The sequence below is a fragment of the Argopecten irradians genome, chromosome 5 (genome assembly GCF_041381155.1).
Source record: "Argopecten irradians isolate NY chromosome 5, Ai_NY, whole genome shotgun sequence".
Taxonomy (NCBI): domain Eukaryota; kingdom Metazoa; phylum Mollusca; class Bivalvia; order Pectinida; family Pectinidae; genus Argopecten; species Argopecten irradians.
In genome coordinates, this window is record NC_091138.1 from 23,512,022 (window position 1) to 23,536,055 (window position 24,034).

The following is a 24,034-nucleotide window of genomic DNA, read 5'->3' on the forward strand; positions in this document are numbered from 1 at the left end:
CATAACTTTGAGGTTATTTCACATAGTTTGAAAGAATCGAAAGAAAAGTATTATGATGTCACACATAAAGAATGTTTTTGCTTTTAGATATCAACGTACCACATTAAAGATGAACCACTGCTGATGAATAAAATTTTGTTTCAATATTTGTTTGTAAACAGGAATGGTCCTGGTGCTCAGCATAATGCCTGGCTCCAGAAGGTTGGGAAGGATATGCCTATGGCTAAAATGTACGGCCTCATGTACCAGAAGTATAACAAAACAGAAGCCACACGTGAACTCCGTCTGAAGGAAAGTAAGATTCCCTGGGATCTCTTCAGGTAAGAAAACATTGACATTGCATCACATTCTCCTAGAAAAATTGGGTCTATATACTCATTAATGAGATATTATTTAGATGTTCCTGGTATAAAATAAACTATAATAATTGATTCATGAACAGACGAGCATTCCATGACATCAGTACCAGTCCTGAGGCTTTCCATGTGCTGCGCTGTACCCTGGCGGTATCTCATGCGTTAGTGTCCATTTGCCAGTACATTTTAGGCATAGGTGACCGACATCTCTCCAACTTCATGATTAACCTTAAAACTGGTCAAATGATTGGAATCGATTTTGGACATGCATTTGGATCTGCAACTCAGGTAATCTTGTCTTTATCCAATGTAAATCTGATAAATATGGTCCCACAGTTGTCTTTATTGTTTATATCGGTTTCTCTCGGACCCAGATGGAGCATATTGCAAAGATCGGATGACAAAATGGTGTGTAAAATGGCTATGGGACCCTACTGGGACCCTACCAGTAGTCGTGAAGGAACAGTAGTCGTGATTTGGGAAAATTTTTCATTGTTTACATCTCATGAAAGACATTATTTCTACATAAACAAAACAACACCATCATGAAGTATTTGTCCCCAGCTCCAGATATTCGGAAATCGGAACGCACAGTAGAATATGCAAACAATTGCAAACGACTACTGTTCCTTCACGACTTCTGGTTGGATCATGGTACCTGTAATGTTTTAAATGAAATTTCGTATATAGATAAGGTACATTTCATTTCTTGACAAATTAATAAGTAAAACAATTGATTGTAAATATATGCATTGCATACCTCTACTTAGTTTTTTTGCTAATATCCATATGATCTATACCTTAGTTTTTGCCGATCCCCGAGCTGATGCCGTTCCGCCTGACTCGACAGTTACGTAATCTGATGCTGCCCCTTCAGGTGAAGGGCCTGATGGAAAGTACTATGGTGCATGCTCTTCGTGCGCTCCGAGAAGATTATGATTTACTCCTGGCAACCATGGACATATTTGTAAAAGAACCCTCTGTTGATTGGCTGGTGAGTGGAGGCATCTGTTATTACTTTTTTGATTGGCTATTACTGTCGATGCGGGATTACTTCGAAAGGCACAGGTGAAGTACTAACCAGACAGACGGAGGAAGTTCCTTTGATCACTACAGGCACACATTGAATGGGATAACATGCGTGTGGCGATTGGTCGAGTCTGACTTCATAAGCCCCGCCCCATAAACAACAATGACAGCACGTAAAACTCTTCAATTCAGTAATCACCGAGATGTGACAGCGTAGTTACATGGCCTCTCAGTTTCGGTGTTGAACAAACAACTCGATATTTTAATATTAACTTTACATATATACTGTATGGTAATGTCCTGGTTAATTTGAACCAACGGAGAGTTCAAACACGCATTTTTTAGGGAAAAAAATAATTCTTTAACTAATGACAGTTCGAACACGTCAAATGATCAAAGTAAAGGTAAGATTTTTGTCGGCAAATCGGCACAATGGGATCCCCATATATGACGGTATTTTGAATATTGCCACAAAGATTTTTTAATTAAAGACTGAATGAATGATCATTACAATGACTTTTACAAGAGATAATGAATTAAAATGAACATTTTAAGTAATAAATAAAATTATTTGCGCTGAAATATTGTGCACAAAACAGCACCCCCAACAATGTACATATTTGTACTTTATGTACGTGGAAGAAATCGCCAATGTTCCTTAGGCCCAATCTAGATAAAGATATCACTTAAAATCGACATTAAAATTCATTATTCGGTCTTATTACATGTAAACATGTGCCATACGCTGGTTTGGGCAAGCCAGTTACGCGGTTTCATGTCAGCGAGCACGCTGGGTATTCAGCTCCGGCCAAAACAATCTACTTGTTGGTAATATTTTAACAATGTAAACGTAAATGTGCATACTTTTCATCAGTTTAAATATATCAACATAATCTGTATCTAATTTAGACGTAGACAATCTGCGATCGGGGGGTAGACAATCTGACAGTTCGATTGTGACCTAATTTTACGAACAGAATGTAAACATTTTCGGCAGCAGTTTCGTAAAAGCAACCGACTCTATTTATAATTAAAAAACATGTTTAGTTACGAAATATAACAAAGGACTAATACTTAACTAGATTTTCTGTGGTTTACTGCCAGTAAATGATTACGGACGTCATTGTAGATTCTTAGGCCTCGATCAACGGTGCTGTTTTGGGGCTTTGACTACACGCATGGCTTCTGTTACACAATTAACATTAGGCCTACAGTACATGTTAAATTTCTAATTAAATGTACAAATAAATGCTCACGTTAATGGAGAATTCATCTTTCAGGTAAATCAGCAAAATGTGTGCTTTTCCTAGAAATTTTCTGCTTTACGTCGCTTATGTCAGATATGTATCGGTACTGAAACCTATTTTTAAATACCGATTTCAACTCAGCGCACGTTTTTTCTGAAGCTTATTTTTTGAGGAAATAGGCGTGTTTATAGAAATGATTCGACCAATGAAAACAAGCGCTGCATTCCCAGAATAAATTAACCACACTCGTGTGTATAGATACACAGGTAACTAGTTCATCCACATATCGAGGAAGTAATGCAGCCGTGCCTTTCGAAGTAATCCCGCGTCGACAGTAAGCATATTATCTCTTTTGATTAGCTTGGAAATCATGCAACTAGTTTCTTATACATGTATCAATTTAAAGACATCAGTTTGCCAATTTCTTAACTTTCATTTAATATCTTGTTATTATTACTTTAAAATAAATTTGATTTGTAGATATTTTAGCTTAATCTCAAATTGTGATCCATGTTTGGTTTGCAGGTTAATGCTGAAAAACAGATGCAAAGTTTGAATTTAGAAGGTAATGTGCCTATATATTTAGACCAGATTGTCAAATAAGAAAAATTGTAGTCAAACAAATGGTATTTCAATGGCCCCTGCGATGATTTAGGGGCATCTAGTGTTTCCTATGTCTCTCCTAGTTGCCCCGTCATGTCTGATGTCATAAGTAGGTGGAAGCACTGAACACCTATAGTACATTTCTTTTGTGACTGGCCTTGTAAAATTGCAAAGCTTTGTTTCATTCCTAACCAGAATCTTATATAGAGCATGTCATTTTAGCTTTTATGGCTTGTAAATGAGACTCTAAAGTCCAAACTTGACTTTACATGATTTCTGTAAAATATGGTTATAATGAATGCATTTACAACAAATTCATAGTTATAATGTAGTGTTTTTTCATGCCCTGTCAATATTCCTACTAATGTTGTTTATACTGGGTATAACAATGTAACAAATTCTTGGCATGGTCCCTAGAGAACAGTTAAGCTGCATTTTACTGTATGCATTTATGTATATTTCTACAACATGCGTGCCTCCAGGTTTTACTACACTGGTGACGTATGCAGAAATATTACATAGACAAAGTCACTGGTTATCAGCCACAAAATGTGATTAATGATACATGTGTATATAAATCATTTTGATTTGCAGATTCTCTTGAAGAGGAAAACAACTGGTATCCCAAGGAGAAAGTTCGTTATGTAAAAAGGAAACTTAAGGGCGAAAATCCCAGATTTATAACTAGGTAATGAATTAATTGATTTTATATGAAAGTAAATTTGTGCTGTAATAATAGGATTGAAAGCAGGTTATCTCTGGTTTTCTATGAGTTAATTAATCATCATTAACCAGTTTGCCAAATTCTGTTCAAGTTGAAGATCATTACCCAATAAAACAGTTTTACTAGTTTTACTCTAAGACAAATATTTCAAAAATAATTAATTGCATCCCGAAAAAATTCTGTGGCACTATGTCCTATATGGAATGAATTCTTGATTGCAAATGCACCAAAAGCAAAATAAATTATTTCATATTATTTTTTCTGTTTATTAGACATATTTAAACACTATTAAAAACAATTATTGTTCAATTAATGAGTATCGTTTATGCTATGTCTTTGGTGGAGCATCTTTAAGATATTAGCTTCCAGGCAGTTGCCAGTGAATGAAAATCTGTTGGTCGACCAACTTCAAAAACTGCTGCCTCAGATATCTTTCTTTTGTTATTTGTTCTTTCAGGGATGAACTGCGACTTGGTCATTCAAAGAATGATGCCTTGCGTAGCTTGGAGACAGTTGTGATGGGAGAGAGAGGTGACCTACGGGCACAACTAAGTCAGCACGGCCTGAGTGTAGAGGAACAGGTTGCGTCTCTTATAGACCAGGCCACGGATTCTAACATCCTTGGTCGGGTGTACGCAGGGTGGGAACCTTGGATGTAGAAACCGTTACACACAACATATCCATGGCCATCTTCACCAGTTTTGTACTTTGTGATAATTTGTATATCATCAGAGATACGCTTTGCTTACCATATCAACGTACTAGTAATTCAGCAGTAAACTGCGTTAATTGAAGTATTGACAGCTGGTCTGTATTTGTCATCAGATTCAGTAGATGTTACTTCAATATATTGTGATTCCATGAAGACAGACTACATTTGTATTTCAAACTGTGAATTTGTTTAGAATACTATGTGTTATACTTTTGAATCATGCAAGAGTTATCTTGTTGTTTTGTTATCGATAGTACTGTTATTGTTTAATAGTTTTACATTGAAGTATTTACTAATAAGTGCAAGGTAAAGTTTAGCTTTTATTTAAGATCTACACAAATAGTGCAGTCATTGTCATACTAAGTTCAACCGTTCTCGTGAAATCCTTTTTTTTTTCATTAGGAATGCTTAATAAAGATGAAATGCTAAAATAAAAAAATATGGAAAGTCATGTTTTCAATATGCAAAATAAAATTACTCTGTCTAGGGCATAAGTCACAGTGTCCCTTTCTCTACCCCTGGGTATCGGTTGAAGCAGAAATTTTGACAAACAAAGTTAAATGTAAATAAACACGTGCTGTCTTCATGTACCTACAGTATGCTGCCTTTTTCATATGGTGACCTATTCTGTTTATATAATTTTTCCTAAGATAACTTCAGTAATTTACTGAGTAATGAAATGTAACTGGGACGAATTTTGAAAATCAGATTTATTTGACTGTCACATATAGAGTTATTGCCCCTTGCAATATTTGCGACAAACACAGTAAAATCAGGGAAAATCTCAGAACAAGTTTAAAAAATCTGTTTCTATGATAACCGACTTATGTTATTTTTGTGTGAACACAATATTATTTGTGTATAATTATACCTCCTGCAACGAAGGGTAGGGGGGATGACTGGAATCTATCTGTTTGTAGACACAACTTTATCTGGCAAACTCCTCCTAAACTACTTGGCATATTTTGATAGAATTTGGTTCACGGATCCCTGACATAATAGGGAGTTTAGTGAAGTATATAGGTCTAATTAGCCTGAGTGGGTGGTACTAATTTACAACTCTGTCGACATTCTAGTTTATCGAGCTTACTATCTACATGTATAGGCAGATTTCACATTTTTGGTGTTATAGGTTACCTGGTATTTGTTTTCATCTTTATACGCACAAAGCACTAATTCATGTTTATAAGGCATCATACATTGTACATTTGGATGATTTTTACAGCTCAATTCACCAAATTTTATTATTTTCAATAGATGTCTTAAAATAAAACTTGTAATGATAATCTTATTTGACTTTGTGCCTAATTATAAGTTATAACATATGGTATGTTTGATGAAACTGGTGGCATTATTATCATTTCAAGAATAGTGCAATCAATTATTCAAAATTCTCAACGAGTTATTGCCCTTTGTAATAATAATACTGGTTCCTGTTAAAATCACTTGAATAAACTTTACAATATAATAGTAGCCTTGTAATACTTTTTAGAAATATCATAATCTCAAATCGCATTTTGTCTGTGGTCCGTTGTCTGTCAGTTAACAATTCTAGTTATCAGTATTTCTCAGAAAGTGCTGAAGGGATCTTTCCCAAATTACATATGTAGGTTCCCCTTGGGCCCACAGGGACCTGGCACGAAAATTTTTAACCAACAGTATACATATATTTATAGTATCAAGGGTATGAACTCGGCGGTCGAGACAAACGGACCTATTTTTTCAAAACCGTGATTATTTTAATAAATGGATTCTATACAACATTGACGGATATCTTACCTTAAAGAGAAATATTTTTTCTTTCCATTGAGTGCTTGATGAAGTGACAGGGCGGGATATTTGTAACCTCTCGTCAAAATTGCTTTAAAATGCGGTTAAGATCTTAGAACGAACGCGAAACTACTGTGGATACAAAAACTAGAACATATAATGAAACAATAGCAACAGTTTCGACGCAGAAATAACAAAAGTAAGTGTTGTTAATATTCGTTTGAAATTGGCGCCCCTAGCCAGCCCAATGGCGGAGCTTCTTCCCTTGTGTAATGTATGTAAATAGACGTGACCTATCTTATATATATCATCAATAGTAACGAGGCCCTGTGGGTAAAGTAAGTGAGCTACACGATGTTTAAATGGAGTTTCTACAAAGTACGGGTCATGACACCTCCAAAGTAGATTGTGGATGAACACAGTTATGGGTACTCTTTACCACCACAAGCGTAGATTTTGTGATTTTGGCTTGGTTTTTGAGGTGCCCATTCGAGCCGAGACGACATTTCGACCGGACAGGGAAATGTCTACCTAGCATATTTTTAGCAAATTTCCCGATTCATCAAGCCATAACTTCGTCAATACATGGCCAATTTTGTTCATCAAGGACTCAATGGAAAGAAAAATTATTTCTCTTTAAGGTAAGATATCCGTCAATGTTGTATAGAACCCATTTATTAAAATAATCACGGTTTTAAAAAAATCGGTCCGTTTTTCTCGACCGCCGAGTTACCCTTGATACTATAATATATATATATGTATATTATTGGTTAATTTTTTTCGTGCCAGGTCCCTGTGCTTGGGCCCTAGTTGTGCATACCTGGTACCAATCGGTCAACAAGATGGCCGCTAGGCAGCCATCTTAGATTTTGATAGTTAGTTTGTTATCACTGTTTCTCAGAAAGTACTGCAGGGATCATTCTCAAATTTCATATGTAGGTTCCCCTAAGGCCCTGACAGTTATGCATATTGCATTTTGGGACCATATTCTAACTTTTCACAACTGGATTCTAGTGGAACAAAGCGGGTACGTGTGACGGCCGGCCGTTCCACAATAACTTGTAAATTAGTCGTACCTCAAAAACATAGAATGCAAGTTGAAGTGTATTTTTGTTCGTATTGTTCGGGAGTCGTATTGTATTGTTTTTATGTCGCCATTGTTTGTACCTTGGGACCCGGATGTAATTGTGAGTCCGCCATCTTTTGAATTCTATTGGTCAACAAGATAGCCACCAGGCAGCCATCTTGGATTTTGATAGTTGAAGTTTGTTATCACCATTTCTCAGAAAATACAACATGTAAAGGGATCATTCTCAAATTACATATGTAGGTTCCCCTTTGGCCCTAGTTGTGCATATTGCATTTTGGGACCAATCGGTAAATAAAATGGCTGACAGGTAGCCATCTTGGATTTACAAATAATTTAAGTCTGTTATATATCTCAGAAATTACTGAAAGGATCTTTCTCAAAATTCATATTTAGTAAAAGTTTGAAAAGCTAGGAAAAGATTCCTCTTTCCATTGCCAGACGTAGATCATTCTTTGGTGGGTGCCAAGATACCTCTGGGATCTCTAGTTTGTAACTTGTCATTAGTTATTGACATTTTATGTAGCCCAACTTTATATCGTGAATAAATTGCAGTGGCCACTAAATGTTTTTTTCCCAAAGAAAAGCAGCAAATTAGACACATATAAATATGATAACACATCAGTTTAGCTGCGATGACGTAGCTCTGAACAACGGACGGAAGATTTCTGACAGATGGAACGGAATGGAGGCAGGGTATGATTATTCGTTCTAACATCAGTTATGTTCAAATGATGGGTATCGTTATGTTCTCTGTTGAGGAGCATCTTTAAAAATCAGTATAGAAACAGAAGTGTGAACCGTGAGGATTGCAACATGCGTAAAGCTCACCCTAAAATGGGAATGAAGGTACAAATGTATTGCACATAGTGACCAAGTCCCATCCATATAGGCCTTAGGCCTTTTTGTTTCTAAAACTTATAACCAAAGTAGTGTTCCATCATATGTTCAATTTTCCTAAAAGCCATATAAAGCAACTTTGTATATTGTCCAGTGTATACAAGGTACTAGTTCTGCTTGTAATTTGCTTAAATTGGGGAAAACTGGACAAAATTTATCTACAATAATCTGATTCATCTATATTTTTTAAATTTTAGCAGAAAATAAAATACAAGTAAATCCTTTTGTGATGTACCTGGTATGCAAATACGTTAGGAATCGGTTTCCCATTGGAATAGTACAATCCACTAAGATTTCTTTTACACACTTAGTAATATAAACATATTTTATTATAAAGAGAGTTCAGGGCAATCTTTGGTGTCCACCTTTGAAAGAACCTGATAAGCCAAATGTTTTATTTTCTTTGCCTGCTATTAAATTTGCTTTTAGATCTTTTCATGTAAATGCCGGTTGTAAATCCGTTTACGAATATGGCATATTGGAAAGCCTTTCATCCATAAAATTTATATAACACTTTCGAGAAAAAATGTTTAACTGCTGTATTTAGGACAAAAACAGATTTGTGAAAATTTACTTAAAATTCATATTTATTTATGTTTCTTCTAAAAACAACATTCTTGCTATGCTCAAAATAGGTATTAGTCTCCATATTTGTTTAATATAATTTACAATTGCTATTTGCATGTTTGAAAAGTAAAATCCAGGCTAACAAATGCTCCTTGTACTTGCATTAGACACTAGTAGTCCAGTAAAAATACGAAAAATAGAGACCCAACCTCAAAATAATTGCAACAGAATTTGTTTTCTGCTTTTTGGGTAGGAGGATCTTAGTATTTTACCATGAAAAAAGTCGCCAAAAATTATATGTTTAGAAAGCTGTTTTTTCAACACCAGAAAAATAAGAAAATATAAAGAAATCACACTTTTGACCACTTTTAAAGTACAATATCTGCTATTTTTGCAATACTTGAAATATGAAATCGGGTATATAGTAAGACAAACTTTAGGTTAGTACAAATAAGTTGAAATGATACAATAATTTCTGTCAATCCAAGAAATAAAGAAGGATGAAAACGGCTTTAAACCTTTTGAACTTAGCAAGCATTACCGTTTTTGTTATTTTTAGATGCAAACATTTATAAAATCTTACCCTGAACAATGTCAGTTTATGTTTTATGTCTTAAAGAATTACTTTTTCTTTGATATTAATGCATGATCGATAATACATAAGCTAGAAAAAAACGAAATATTAACCTGTCAAGTTGACTGATCGTGCCAATTTGAAGTGTTTTATACTTGTGACGAAAAGCCCATGTAGGTAGTTAATATTTCGGAAAATGAAAAAGCAAATGCTTCCAAATATGTTATATCCTTTTTTGTTTATTTTGTACTTAATATTTTGATCATTTGTTGTAAAACGGTATAAATATGCACATATTTTCTAATAGTAAAATCGTCCTATGACGTTCATTTGGCTGAATACCAAAATATGTCAAAGTCCATAAATCTAAAATACAAAAATCTTAATTTTTCGAATATGCTTCATTCGTTTGTCATAAACTTTCGCCAGTAAATAAATCAGAACTGTGTTTGATTTTCAGCTATAAAATTGACATTGAACTTATATTTTATTCCTTTATCTCATTGAAAGTTATGTAATTGCCATCCGGTTCCATTATGGAACAAGAGGCCCATGGGCCTTAACGGTCATCTGACTCATGGCACAAAACAACAAAGTCACAGTATAAAGTAGTGGTTAATAATTAATATAAGCAATACAAGGAACTCCTTTGTTGAATATGTAAGTTTCTGAAATAGGTAAAGGTCATTTGTTGAACAAACTTGGTAGCCCTTCATCCATATATAGTTGTAACCCATTCCAGGATTAAGGAGGAGTAAGATTTCAAAGTCAAATTTCAGCAAAGCTCCCATTTTAGACCCCCGCGGCTCCATCCCCATGTTTGCATGTTGTTTGCCATCCCTTGAAACCCCTATAGATCAATTTTCGTTGAGATCAGAGACCGAAACCTGAAAAGAGGAAGTTGAAGTTCCCCCTTCTGAGCCCCATCCATCTGTCCCCAGGGGTCAGACCTAACTCGTTCATAAAAAATATGATTGTCCTTCCCCAAAGATGTTTCATGCCAAATATGGATGAAATCCATCCAAGGATAATGGAGGAGCAAGATTTTAAAGCTTAAATTAAGCCGCCCCTCTGCCCCTAGGGGTTGGACCTATCTCATTTATATAAAATATGATTGTCCTTCCCCAATGATGTTTCATACCAAATATGGATGAAATCAATCCAAGGATGGAAGAGGAGTAGGATTTTAAAGCTTAAATTAAGAAAATTTGCCCTTTTGGGGCCCCACCCCCTAGGGGCCGGACCAGGCTCATTTATATAAAATATGATTGTCCTTCCCCAATGATGTTTCACACCAAGTATGGATGTAATCCACTTAAGGGGTAAGGAGGAGTAGGCTTTTGTATAAATAGTCTTGCGTACGACGCACGGGGCACGACGACGGACAAAACATGATGACAATAGGTCATCCTGACCTTCGGTCAGATGACCTAAAAATTAAAAACTGACCTATTCAAATATTTGATCAAAAAGGAACTTAAATCTCACTTTATAAAGAACGCTCCTTTATGGTGGTAATATCTGCCAAAGGATTTTGCAATCTGATTTGTCACAAAATAGATATTCACATTTTTGATGTTTCAACTTAAGGACTTGACCAATTAGAGAAGTTTACTCGAGTTGGCACTAAATGAGGATTTGATCAACCCCACTTCTTTTATATATGGGGATATCTTGATATAGCCGTCTCATTTAGGTGAGTATAACCTACATAGAATCTGAATTAATAACTATCTAAACACTTGAGACAGTACCTACTGAATAATTCTTGAATAAAAGACATTCAATTTGGACTTAAAAATATCCCTGGAAAAGGCCAAAAGACCAACTTTGAACAACCATGTTATCTCAAGTAGTAAAAGTAAAATGTTTTACTTTTAAAGCCTTTCATCAACAAGTTTTATTTAAAAAGATTCCACAAAAATGAGAATCAATGGTATTGTTGACGATAACAATTTTTTATCTTAACAACCCAACAAAAGCATATTTGGCTGTTACAAGGACATAATTATGCAATTTTCATGTTGTCATACTATTTCCCTGTGTTGATTTCAACTGATGTTTTTGGCAATCTGTGCTGTCCTTATAACGTTCTTACCATACAGTAATTTTCTAGTACCTGACGATAACCATGTTAGTTTATATTTGGCTTCAAAGTTGGCAAAATAAGCAAATATCCATATTTATCTGATTTTTTGGAGGTCAAGAAAAACACTTTCCCAATTTTTTTATTTGTGGCGACTTTTTTTCTTGTATATAACAAAGTCAGATCTGTATGAAAAACAAAGAAAAAATTCTGTTGCAATTATTTTGGGGTAACAACCTATCTTTACTGGACTATAGGTCGTAAACATAATGGCATAGTTATTTGGTGACTAAAATGAATTTTTGTGTTTAGATATGAAAGTGCAGCTTTAACGAACAAGAGATGACTATGGGTCTACCATTGAATTAAGTCAAATCTTTTTGTCCAGGTCAGTACACATAACTAGGTTGATCAACTGTTGTGAAAACAGATTAAATTCCAGAAAGGATAGTACTTTTTAAGAAATAGAGTTAACAAGGGTCAAAATCATCTTTTGATCAGTTGCATTTTGGTTATCATAAACTCCCAGGGGAGGAATAAAGACTACACGCATAACTTATCAAAGATTGACCATCCTTTCTCTGGTTTTTTTAGCCCACCATCATGAGATGGTGGGCTAAAAACTCTTAGACATTTCATCTGTGGTCCGTCGTGTGTCCATAAACAATGCTTGTTACAGCTTTTTCTTGAGAAGTACTCAAATTTTAAATGCTTGGTTTCCTTGGTCTGTAGTAGAGTCATGCTGATTTTGAGACCGATAGGTAAAACAAGATGGCCACCAGACAGCTATCTTGGATTTTGATATAATGAAGTTTGTTACCGTTATTTCTCAGGAAGTATTGAAGGGATCTGTAAAGTTTTGTGTGCAGGTTCCCCTAGGGCCCTAGTTGTGCATTTTGGGACAGATCACTGACCCAAGATGCCACAGATCACCATCTTGGGATTTTAAATTTGTTACCACTATTTCTCAGAAAGTACTGAAGCAATTTGTCCCAAATTTTTTTATGAACATGTAGTCAAATATCGTCCAAAGTAGAGCGTTGTTCAAATATTTATCAGCTTCACACCAAATGCATTCCAACACCACGTTTGTGTTTTTTATCAACAGTCTACCAAATGAGTGGATTCAATTTTTCCAAGTATTAAAGAAACTATCTGGGTATTGTACGACACAAAAAACTGGTGTATAACTCAAAGAATTTGTGTACTATTTTGATATTGTTTTTGTGGATAAAAATATTCATGTTAAGCAAAGTTGCAGTTATATAAAAACAAAATTTACTCTTTTTATATTTGTGATCTCACAAAATAACATTAGTTTCTACACAACAAACAATTCATGGTTCAGTATACCAGGTTAATCTTAGTAATGATGGTGTGAACAATTCCTCTTTTATGTGACAAAATCTTTTCGGAATCCCATCAGCTGACAACTGTTACAAGAATAGCCTTTGGCTAATTTTGAAATTACAAGAAAAACGTATGTAAGGTAAAATTTCAAACAAACAGATAAAAAATCAGTTTTATTGTTTACAAGACAACGATCAGACAATAAAATCAATGATGAGAAATAATGAATCTGGTAGTAAAGTCAATTTCTATGTCACTGTTGTATCCTATTTGGAATGGTGTAACACAGTGTCCAGCATGTGATGATAATGACGCATGAAAACATGATTCAATGTTTGTTGGCAACCGACGATTTCTTCACTCTGGTTAGGAAAAATGAAGAAAAATATCTTAGTCACAAGTTCATTAAATCATATAGCTAAAGGATTAACTTAATGGTTAAAAAGGAAGGGAGAAGCAAGCCAAATAAAATGCAGATTAAAGCACCTGCAAGGGAAATTTTCTTATCAATAAAATAAAACTTCGACCTGTTGAATGCTGAATAACTAGTACTTTTTAAACGCAACTATTCAGATATTAAATCAATGCAACCAATTTTTATGTAGTTCTTGCTCCAGCTGGTTGCAGATCGTAAAATGAAAGCTCGACTCCTCAAGCTGTTCACGGTAAACCATTAGCAAACATGAACACATCACCTCACCACAGGTAAACTTCCTAATCACAATAACAAGGTCTATATATCGTAACACTAACCCCACTCTGCAAGTATATATACCATGATGGATATGACAATCCATAAATCACGCCTACCTGTTTATCGGCTGTATGGGTGGTAACCACCACCAGCCCCTCGGCCTCCTTTTTGTGATTTGCCATAGGTGCTCTGTTGCTGATTGCCTGTGAATACGGATAGAAATTGATAGATTTTATCCATCTGCTGGTTTATTGCTATTTACATGGAGAACTACTACACACTACAAAGGTTAGCACAACTGACCTCTTGTCATTAGGATCCACTAACACCCCAACCTATTCAGAAACCTTGCAGAGTTACCTTCACAGACCTTGAGTTTACTAGTGACCAGAAAGATCTGTACCTGTGGAAAGGTGATTTTATGATCAAATGCACTCTGCAAGGTTATACAGTTATTCAAAAACATTGTTACATGGTGAGAAATATCAAGTAAAAAATCGTATTTTGATGAAATGTTACGATACAATAATTTTTCAAAATATTTTACATTTGACATCCAAAATAGTTCAATTATCCAAGAGGTCAATTCTTGCAAACTTGCAGTGCACATTAGAAGGAACTATAAAAATGTCATAAAATGACAACATTTCATTTCTGGTCACACACAAGAATATTTTAATGAACAGATTTAGACAAGACTGTTCTCCGGTATTTTTCTGCCAATAAAAATGCATCATTCCAAATAAGCAAGCTTCTTAACTAAATAAAGTGACCAAAAATGAAATGTTACTCAATACGGCATCCTTGAACCATTATATAATTCTACATGACCGGCTTTCTTTTATTTTTTGTAAATATCAATGTTATCAGTGCAAAAAAGCACAAGAAAGCTGGTGTTTTTATACAATGGTTCAAGTATTTGAACAGGAAACAAAACTGCAAGCAAAACTGTAACAGCGGTTACCTGACTGAGCGTGAAGTCCTTGATGCTACAAATGCATCATCAAAGGAATTGAATGCTTCATGCAAATCATATTACTGACCTATTTGTATTTTTGTGGTAAACGTGCAACACGCACAAATTCCATAAACGTAACAAAAAGTATGTCCAAAATGTTTCATCAATTTAATTTGTTATACTTAATGCAAATCACCCATTGAGTACTGTCTGAAGGGAATATTGATTGGATGTTAGCTCTTTTTGAATATTACATTTATTGGTTTAAAGAAAATCTGCAAATTGAGTTTAAAAGAAAATTCGTAAGTAAAAGTCTCAACTAGCAATACATATAAAATCTTTGAAGGCTATAAACAATTAAATTCAGTAGCATAACAGTATTTCCATAGTGAGCCAACACCATTTATTGCAACTCACCTTGGTCATAGCCCCATCCTCCATTATAATCACCGCCTATAAAAGATCAAGGTAGTCGTGTTTAAATGGCTACCCAATTTATCCATTTTTACTAAGATTGATTTTATGAGCCCCTGCATATTGTTACATACTATTAACAATTTTTCAAGAGTTTGGCATGGTTTTTTTTATAAATAAAGGTATCGCTTCTTAGTTAATCATAATTGAAAATGATTTTGAACTTCAAACTCCAAATAATGCCAAAATATGTGGATCTTTGGGTTTTACCTTACATCCCCAATCATTCTTTTAATGAAGTTAAAAGTGTATTTTTGAGGCGTTATTTTAAGACAAAAATATATTGAAGTGAACAGTATTACAATATTTCTTCTAAACGGAAAGCTTATCATTCAATATACTTTTCTTGAGATAGAAAGTGGATGTTTTGATATGCAATACCAAGAAATATATTTGTCGATCTATGGTAAATTTCAGCAATTTTACCAGTTTATACAATGTTATAAAAATTTATAAAATGATAACACAAGTCCATGCAGATTAAACAACGAACAGTTTAATGTTCAACATTTCAGCAGTCCTGTAAAAACATGCAACTTCAAAACTTAAAGATGAACAACAAAAGGCATACAGAAGACTACTTTTTCTCCTTAAGAGAAAGAAAAGGATTTTTTTTCTGTCATAAGAAAAGAAATTATAGACCGAGATGAGTGTTGAGACTTACCATAGTTTCCGTAGTAGCTCTGGTCATATCCTCCCCATCCACCACCGTATCCTTGGTAGTAGCTGTTGTCGTAACCTCCATATCCGCCATATCCACCATAGCCTCCGTATCCTTGGTTGTAGTTGCCGTAATAGCTGTTGTTATAGCCTTGGCCTCCCCAGCCACCTAGTGAAATAAAGTTGTTTAATTCAGGCAATGAAAATACATAGCAACATGCTGTGGAATTACAATATGAAAGTACTATAATTTCAAAAGGATTTCATTTTTATACACTTGGACCATACCAGTCATGATAACAGACAAATCTGTTTTGTTAGCAAGTCAAATACAAAATATTTCTGCCATAGAAGCCAAATGAAATGACAGTATACCGGAATTATTGCTCACCTCTGGCTCCTCGTCCGCCACGACCACCGCCATTCCATCCGGAACCCCAGCTCATTCCGCGGCCACCTCGCTTGTTTTGGTTGTTAGGTGTTGCTTTCTTCACATCAATCTATAAGGAACAAATATTCAGATAACAAACAACAAAATAAAAACATTTGCAACTTTTAAAAACTTTACATTTAAAGGCTATCATGATGCTTTACAGGGCTGTGAGCAAATTGGACAACTAGAAACGCCTTAAAAGGAGGTCCAGTTAGCCAGGGCAGTTATCAATATAAAGCACCTGTTGGATGAGAGGAACCAGGATCCTTTATGCTGGAAGAGTTTCAAAACAAAAAGACATTAATTACATAAGAGAATGAATTAAAAAAACTTTAAGAAATCGCAACCCTATTTTCTTCAGCTTAAAATTCAACCTTTGTTAAAGAAAATAAGATGCTGTGGTTTAGAACTTTCATTTTAGTTCATTTGGTACCTCTAGCCCAAGACCTCAATCAACTGTTTCGGCTCCTTTGCATCCACTCATTACCGGCATCTTGCTGGAAAGTGGAATAAAAGGAGGATAGTGTCAGTCACATGGTACATGTTAACCTTCACAATATCATTCATCCTTTACCAGCATGATCTTAATCTTACCGCTTAACTTATCCCAACAGAAAATTCTTTGAGAGATGTTGATTTCAGAAGCAGGTTTTGACTGCTTTTTACATTCCCGTGCAAACTATTAAAAAGCATCATTAAATCTTTTTAAAGTGAAACACTTTAATTTATTCTTTCCTGTAATGAGAAAAAAAGAGTACATGAATATATATTTTAGCTATAATTTCCATTAATGAAAAAGCTTTCATGAAAAGCGGAACATAGTAAACTTACTTCTTGGCCATTTAGTTTATGTGGACATTCATCTATGATTCTTTTCACGCTTTCTTCCTTTTCAAATTCAATGAAACAGAATGCCCTTCTTTGATCTTTGTTTTTGTCATAAGGTAGGTCCAATTTCTCAATCTGGAAAGAAATGAATTAAAGCAACCCATTAAAATAATAACCAAAATTCTGATATACAACTCAACACTGAACAGTTGTAATTAGTTTCATCTTTGAGATATTAAGCAACTTAATTGTAACCAAAAATTTTACCGCAAGACTTGTGCTTAGCTTTTTGAAGAAACAAATTGAATTATTTGGATATAGAAAGAATATATCTTGATGATTAAGAGCAATAACCAAGTTACAGGGAAGTAAATTAAAATGTGAAATACTATAGTTTTTAAATACTGAATAGGTCTACTGTGCATCTTGGTCAGTACCAACTCTGATAACTCAACAACCTGGCTTAAAATTAAGTAATTAACTGCTCCCAAACAACTTCGCTTATTCTTTCTTTGCTTAAAATTCAACAGTCTAACCTACTACATACCTTTCCAAAAGTTTCAAAATATTCCTTAATGTCACTTTCTGCTATATTAGGATCCACTTTACCACAAAATATTTTCTTAATGACTTCCCTCCTGGGATTTGCTTTCTTAGGATCTATTACACGTCCTTGAAGTTTGTGTTCTTTTTGGCTTAAAACCTAGAAAAGAAGGTTAAATCATCTTTTATTTTTTTAATTATATATACTTCATGCAATTTACAAACTGATGCTTCAGATACATCAAATAGAGGATTATGTAGAACAAGTAAAAAATAAAAGCATCAATAGTGTCATCTTGTCATATCCCATTTACTTCATATTTTGTAAGAGAAAGGGGTTATAAAAAGTTAACATCAATGTTTTTAAAATAAAACTTTGCATCCAAAGACCAAACTGACAATTACCTATGATTAAATTTCTTAAATCAGCAAACAAGTGACTTAGTTGTGAAAACTTTGACAAAGTTTTTGAAACATTTGAAATACCTTTTCTACAGATTCTGGGTCTTTAAACACGACAAATCCAAATCCCCTTGACCTTCTTGATTCTGGATCTGTTTTTAATGTACAACTTGTGACTTCTCCAAATGTTGTGAAGTAATCTTTTAAGTCCTCTGTGAATAAAGAAATATTAAAATCACTAAATAACATAGGTCTCGAAGAAAAAAATATAAGATAATGTAACAGAGTACATGATTTGATACAAACATAATCACTGCCTCTGCCAGGATTCGAACTCGGGACATCTGGGTTACTAGTCTGACACTAGACTGATCAAGCTAAAAAAGAGGCTCTCTAGCCGAGCGGTATATTGTGACTAGTATTCACCAGGGTTATAATCAATCATATTCATTCAGTTAACCTGTTTATTGTTTGTCAATTTTACATCTCGTCTCTGAAATTCAGGATTTATTTGTAAAGAAAGTCATACTCACTCTGTGCAGTTTCCCAACTCAGGTTTCCAACAAACAGTTTGCTAGAAGAAAATAAAATTTTTATTAAGACATTTCAGGGGTAGAATTTAACTTTTTAAGCCATTATCCATTTTTGGCAAGTTGGTAAAATTTCAACTCGCCAAATCAGAAACTTGCTTGCCACTTTGAAATTTGTATTAAAATCAACCAATTCATTGATAACTATTTTATTGATTTATTGTATATAACAATAAATGTTTTACGTTTTAGTGTCGCTATATAAGTGTAGTTTGACAACTTTTTATTTTCAGAATGACAATTATTTAGCATTTTGTACAAATAAAAAAAATATATAAAAAAACCTTATATATGATTAAAGTGTTTTTGTCTAAACTTAACTGCAAATAACAGCAGGATTTATACTTGTCCTTTTTCATCTTGTGCATGCTTTTAGCAAACTACTTAAAACATTAGGAAGAAAGATTTTTCACGGAACACCTCTAAACTTTTCAATACCAAATCAATGTCGCTGTTTTTGAGACGCTTGAAAGTATGCAGTATTTCAAAGTGTCGACAAGACGCTGCATTTGGAATGTTGTGCTTCCGATTCACGATTCATTTAGGCTATAGTTTGGCACACAATTTAGGACAGGTGTATTGATTGGAAAATTTAGTAACTATACATATGTATTTGAAATGACGAACGATGCACCCGCTCGCCAAAAAATGCAAGTACAATATCTTTCCACTCGCCATTTCAAAAACTAACTCGCATTTGGCGAGTGTGCGAGTGTTAATTTCGAACCCTGCATTTATTTCAATGTTCAACTACATAATTTAAAGGGACAATTCAGTCAAAGAGTACATTGGAATTGCATATATTGGAAACAAACCAGTTCTACTGGAAATTCGATAAGTTGGTTTTACAGTGATATACCAGAAAAGCCCACTGTAGTGAAATGTATGCAAAATCTTTGTCAAGAGCTACTTAAATCCACCTTACTGTGTTTACGTTAATCCAAAGATTAATTATTTAATGACTATTTTCATATGTATATTTTCTCAAATTTTTAAACTTCAACTATCGAAATAAAAGATGGCGGCAATCTTGTTGACCAATCAAAATGCACTATGTTCAACTACGGCCTAAGGGGAACCTACATTTGAAATTTGAGACGGATCCTTGCAGTACTTGCTGAGTAATAGTGGTAACAAACTTCAACTATCAAAATTCAAGATGGCGCCAAAAAATGTGTTTGTGAAATAACTGTTGAAGTTATGTGACTCGATTGAATAAGTATAGACGATAATGGAGAAGTGTTGTTATACTCTATGAAATGTCTAGGAAATTACACCCAATACTGACTCGCGCTAGCTTTCCAATTAAATAAATAATGCATTGTAATGCATCAATTGAAAAGCACATTACATACAAAACCAGATCATTCGTAAGACCTCACTCCGTCATGCGTTGCTTGACATTTCTTCAACATCAAAACATATATAATACTGTAGTAATTAACTTGGGGCTATTTCTCACTGCTTTGGGACAATTATGAAATAAAACATAACAATTAAGATTTTTTATTTCAAGTGTAGTTATATACTTTTTTGAAGCCAATTCACAAATATTTAAAGCCTTAACCAACTAAGTTCATGCAATATTTTTGGATAGTTTTCAAGAAACTTTGATTATGGGAAATTTCAGGGTTGAATTGTGGAAATTGAGGGTTATGGAACCGATTTTCATCCCAAAATCATGCTGAAAAAAGCCCAGCAGTTTTTTACTACAGCATCTCCTAAAAGATAATAACCCCTAAATGTGGATAGCTTCAAATAACGACTGGCTTGCATAATTATCCTAAAATTTCATGAAATCATCATTTATTACATTTTCAGTGCATTCTGTATGCAAATATTTCTGTCCACTAATGCATCAAAACTGTAATTTGGGTAAAAACTGATCACGACTGAAGTGCTGAAGCAAAACGCCCATATATTTAATAGTTGGACTCATTTGGGTTAATTAGTCCAAATGACTAGCAGTGGAAAAAATTAATGTCACAGACTGCAAAAATTGTCTGCACCAAAGTAAGCTAAAGTATGCACAACTTGAAAGTGTACTGTAGCGGGATTGGACTGGGTTGATCAGTTGGTAGAGCACTAGCAGACCTGGGTATATATACTGAAGCAAATGTGGATTTCCCATTGCCCCAATGTGTATTTTGCACAACCAATGTGTATTTTAAATTATCGGTCAATGAACCGTTACCAGCACAGAAAAGTACTTTATTATGATATACAGGGCATCCAGTAGGATCAAAATCTCAAGAGTCAGTGACCCTTGGCTGTAAAATCCTGAGGGTCAAATCAAATTCCCGAGGGTCAAAATATTAAACTTAAGGGTCAATTATTAATCGCATTAAAATTCAGTTATATTTAAATATTAAATTTCATAACCAATAACATTGATAATGGTTAAAAAAGTTAATATGACTTATTATGTTTCTATAGAATAAGTAAAAAAAAAATGATAATAATTACCGGTATTATATAAAATATTGATTAACTTCAGTATTCATGTAAATATTTTAAATTTTTAATTATATTTGATTATCTAAATTCTGGAATATTTAAAGGACATTTTTGAGCTTCTGATCATAAATATATTATTTAATCAACAAAATCATTTTATAAAAAAAAAAGATTTTTTACAAAAAAAAAAGTCTGTTTTATAAATCATAGTTACGACTGCTATTTTTTGTTTGAAATCAAATGTTATTAATTCAACTGTATTTCTAAAACGATCTTTTAACAACAAAGAAATTGATTTTATTTATTTTGTGTTGCGTTTCCACGTCAAACCACTTTTCATATTTGCCGCCAAAAACAAATTAGAAACTGTAACAGGAACGATTTACGCTTCTCATACTCCAACACCAATGGTTTGTGGGTAATGTACATGTAGGGTTATTCAGGTTAACAACAAAATGGCTACTGCAGCATGCATCAAACTAGGCATATCTACGATCTCATCTCTGTTGTATACCTGCTTACAAGTTATATAACATTAATGTATTGCAATTGGAATCTAATATAGCTTTGATTAAAATGTGATTGCTGATAAGAATGTGCAGTTTTAGCGGATTGGAGGCGGGTAGGTACTCAGTACACGTGTGACTTCTTTACCTGTGCTCCAATTAGCAAATTACGGTCGGACTATGTCACAGTTGAGTGAATCTTTTAATTGGCTTGGGGTATTCTACCAATTAGTGTCACTGACCCTTGCTAATATACACTTTATGGGGGGCTGAGCATCACATAATACACACATACACAAGCTTGATGGGCAGTGGTAGTAAAAATGTGAAGCGTCAGATTGACGCACGGCATGCAAAGATCGTGCGTCAAAATAAATTTTGCTGCGTCAATGACGCGAGGTCTCGGGTTAATGGATGCCCTGGATATACATTATTTGATTTTTAGTTTAACGGATATCTTAATATCAATTACAATAAAACAATTTATACATTTAAAATATATTGTTTATAGTTCCAATACACACAGCACAGAATGGTTAAGTGGGTAAGACAACAAGTAATATAATATAAACTAAAACGGCAAGTAACTATCATGACCCACGTGTCTTTGGCAGTCATAACTCCAAGCACGGACGCAGGAAAAGTACCTGGCACATTAGGAGGAAAATATGTAATGTGTGCCCTTTTGTGACATCTAGAGAAAGGGCCACTCCTCACTATACTTTGCCATCAATTCCTTCGTCTGTACCTTTTTAGGTGTGCAAGAGTCCTCACAATTGTCATCTTTGTGTTCCGATATAGCGCTCATTACGGAGAAAGGTGTGAACACGATGTCTTTTTTAAAGTTTTAATTCGCATCAATACATCGTAGAAAGCCAACGCAATGTGTATTGTGTATTTAGGACCACATATGCGTACTAAATACGCCAAAATCGTACACATACACAGGTCTGCACTAGGCTAGTGTTCGGAGGATCCAGTGTTCAAATCCCGGTCTGGCCACTACATTTTCACCTTTCCTGTTACTAATGTAAGGGGTATCAACTTACTGATCAGGCATGGATGGACAAGATCACAATAGTGAAGATAGCATTCACCTGATGTTAAATTCTTTTCGAAAAAAAGATTTTTAGTGATACTCCAGTCAACTAATTTTAGAACAGCTTGAAAGTTTGACAGTAGAAATAACCATGAATAACGATATATTTTTCCACTAAAAAAAAATCTGTAAAATAGATTTGCTACTTTATTGAAACACAAATAAAGTTTTAGAGCAAATAGAATTTTGAAACCTAATTAATTTCTTAAGATTTTGAAATCACTGTACGTTAGTTTTGGCAAAATCCTTTAAAAAAACACGAAAAGAATCACGGTCACTGGTCGCGACCCAGTAAATACTTAATCATCTGTACAAAAACAGTGGAAAATGTCGCGTTTTACCCATCCGTTGAAACAAAGTGAACATCCATTGATAACAAAGAACATTTTTGACTGGAACCCGATTAGTAGGGAACGTACACTAATAAATAGAGGTTTTTATTAAAAACAGATTGTTCAAAATCGTGGTAAAGACTATGCTATCAAATGCAGTTTATTAATTTTGGTACAAATGGCATGGTAGCATAACCCACGCGGTTGATCACGTGACTGATAACGGGCGCCATATTGAATGGCGTTTGCCTCAAATTAGCAACAATTACCAATCTATATTGCAACAGAGCACAAACAATCACTTATTTTATTTGAATTTACACACAAAGTATCGATTAAGGAAGCAGAAAACACACAGTTGCATGCACGATATTCTATTGTTAATCTAAATAGCAACTAGAAATTGTTGGAATTTACCGCTCGTCTTCATCGTCGTCGCCTCCTTCGCCGGTGTCGCCGCCAGCTTTTTCTGAGTCGTCCATTGGTTCTGCGGCTTCAACTTCACCACTGAAATTTTCAAAGTTTTGTCCCTGTTCGAAACCCTCGCCATTGGTCTCAAAGTTGTACTCGCCGCCTTCTTCTGCCATGTTGTTATTCTGTCTGATCGTTCTGTCTTGTTCTTTGTCGGCGGGCTGGCTTTGGAGAATGGCCGATTTACGCTGCTTCGTTTGACCACGTGCTAGAAATGCAGCAATTTGATTGGACGACGATGACGTTTTGGCCAAATAACCTCTAATCATATAATTAATACTTATGGTATAATTCTTTACAACTATATTAAGACAATTTTTAATTATTTAAAATAAATTATATAAAAGACAATAAGTTTATTTTATTACATACTTCGCATATTGTTATTGCAAAAAATTCGTCAATTTCCGGCGTGACCGCGATCCACAATCGCGACATTAATTTCCGTCAATCTCCGGAAATATATCACGTGTTATAGTTAGACTGGATAAAGATACATGTACCTTTAAAAGATTCAAAAGGCCCCAGTGGGCTGTACTAAGGATGATTTAATGTTGCCATCCCGAGGTTCCCCGGCTTTTG

At 34.5% G+C, this 24,034-nt stretch overlaps 2 protein-coding genes across 4 annotated transcripts in view; one reads left to right on the top strand and one right to left on the bottom strand.

Moving 5' to 3' along the window:
* The window catches only part of LOC138323274 (DNA-dependent protein kinase catalytic subunit-like), a 114,806-nt gene extending 108,667 nt beyond the window's left edge, over positions 1–6,139 (top strand). Inside the window, exons 89-94 of the mRNA XM_069267743.1 lie at positions 162–320; positions 443–644; positions 1,162–1,350; positions 3,158–3,197; positions 3,830–3,923; positions 4,417–6,139. Coding sequence (XP_069123844.1) covers positions 162–320; positions 443–644; positions 1,162–1,350; positions 3,158–3,197; positions 3,830–3,923; positions 4,417–4,618 — 886 coding nt within the window. The 3' untranslated portion in view covers positions 4,619–6,139. The remainder of the gene's footprint in view (positions 1–161; positions 321–442; positions 645–1,161; positions 1,351–3,157; positions 3,198–3,829; positions 3,924–4,416) is intronic.
* Positions 6,140–13,165: 7,026 nt separating this feature from the next.
* Positions 13,166–23,689, bottom strand: LOC138323277 (heterogeneous nuclear ribonucleoprotein D-like). 3 transcript variants are annotated; one of them, XM_069267752.1, is made up of 10 exons: positions 23,399–23,689; positions 18,531–18,571; positions 18,082–18,209; positions 17,600–17,755; positions 17,056–17,187; positions 16,183–16,291; positions 15,796–15,960; positions 15,075–15,110; positions 14,664–14,688; positions 13,166–13,367 (listed from the first exon to the last, which is right to left on the bottom strand). In XM_069267752.1, exons 1-10 carry the CDS (start codon positions 23,566–23,568, stop codon positions 13,334–13,336), a joined length of 996 nt encoding a protein of 331 aa, XP_069123853.1. In that variant the 5' UTR covers positions 23,569–23,689; the 3' UTR covers positions 13,166–13,333. The 3 variants fall into 3 exon arrangements, with proteins under 3 accessions (XP_069123853.1, XP_069123852.1, XP_069123854.1); XM_069267751.1 differs by lacking the exon at positions 14,664–14,688 and adding an exon at positions 13,816–13,902 and having other exon boundaries at positions 23,399–23,649; XM_069267753.1 differs by lacking the exon at positions 14,664–14,688.
* Positions 23,690–24,034: the final 345 nt, after the last annotated feature.

Bases quoted from the DNA above. Each gene is read 5' to 3' on its own strand.
- LOC138323277 (XM_069267751.1), bottom strand. From the start codon at position 23,568: ATGGCAGAAGAAGGCGGCGAGTACAACTTTGAGACCAATGGCGAGGGT. The intron at 18,210-18,530 runs GTGAGTATGACT...CTTTATTCACAG, and splicing joins GAGTTGGGAAACTGCACAGA to AGGACTTAAAAGATTACTTC. The intron at 13,903-15,074 runs GTGAGTTGCAAT...CCGTATTCACAG, and splicing joins AGGATGGGGCTATGACCAAG to GCAATCAGCAACAGAGCACC.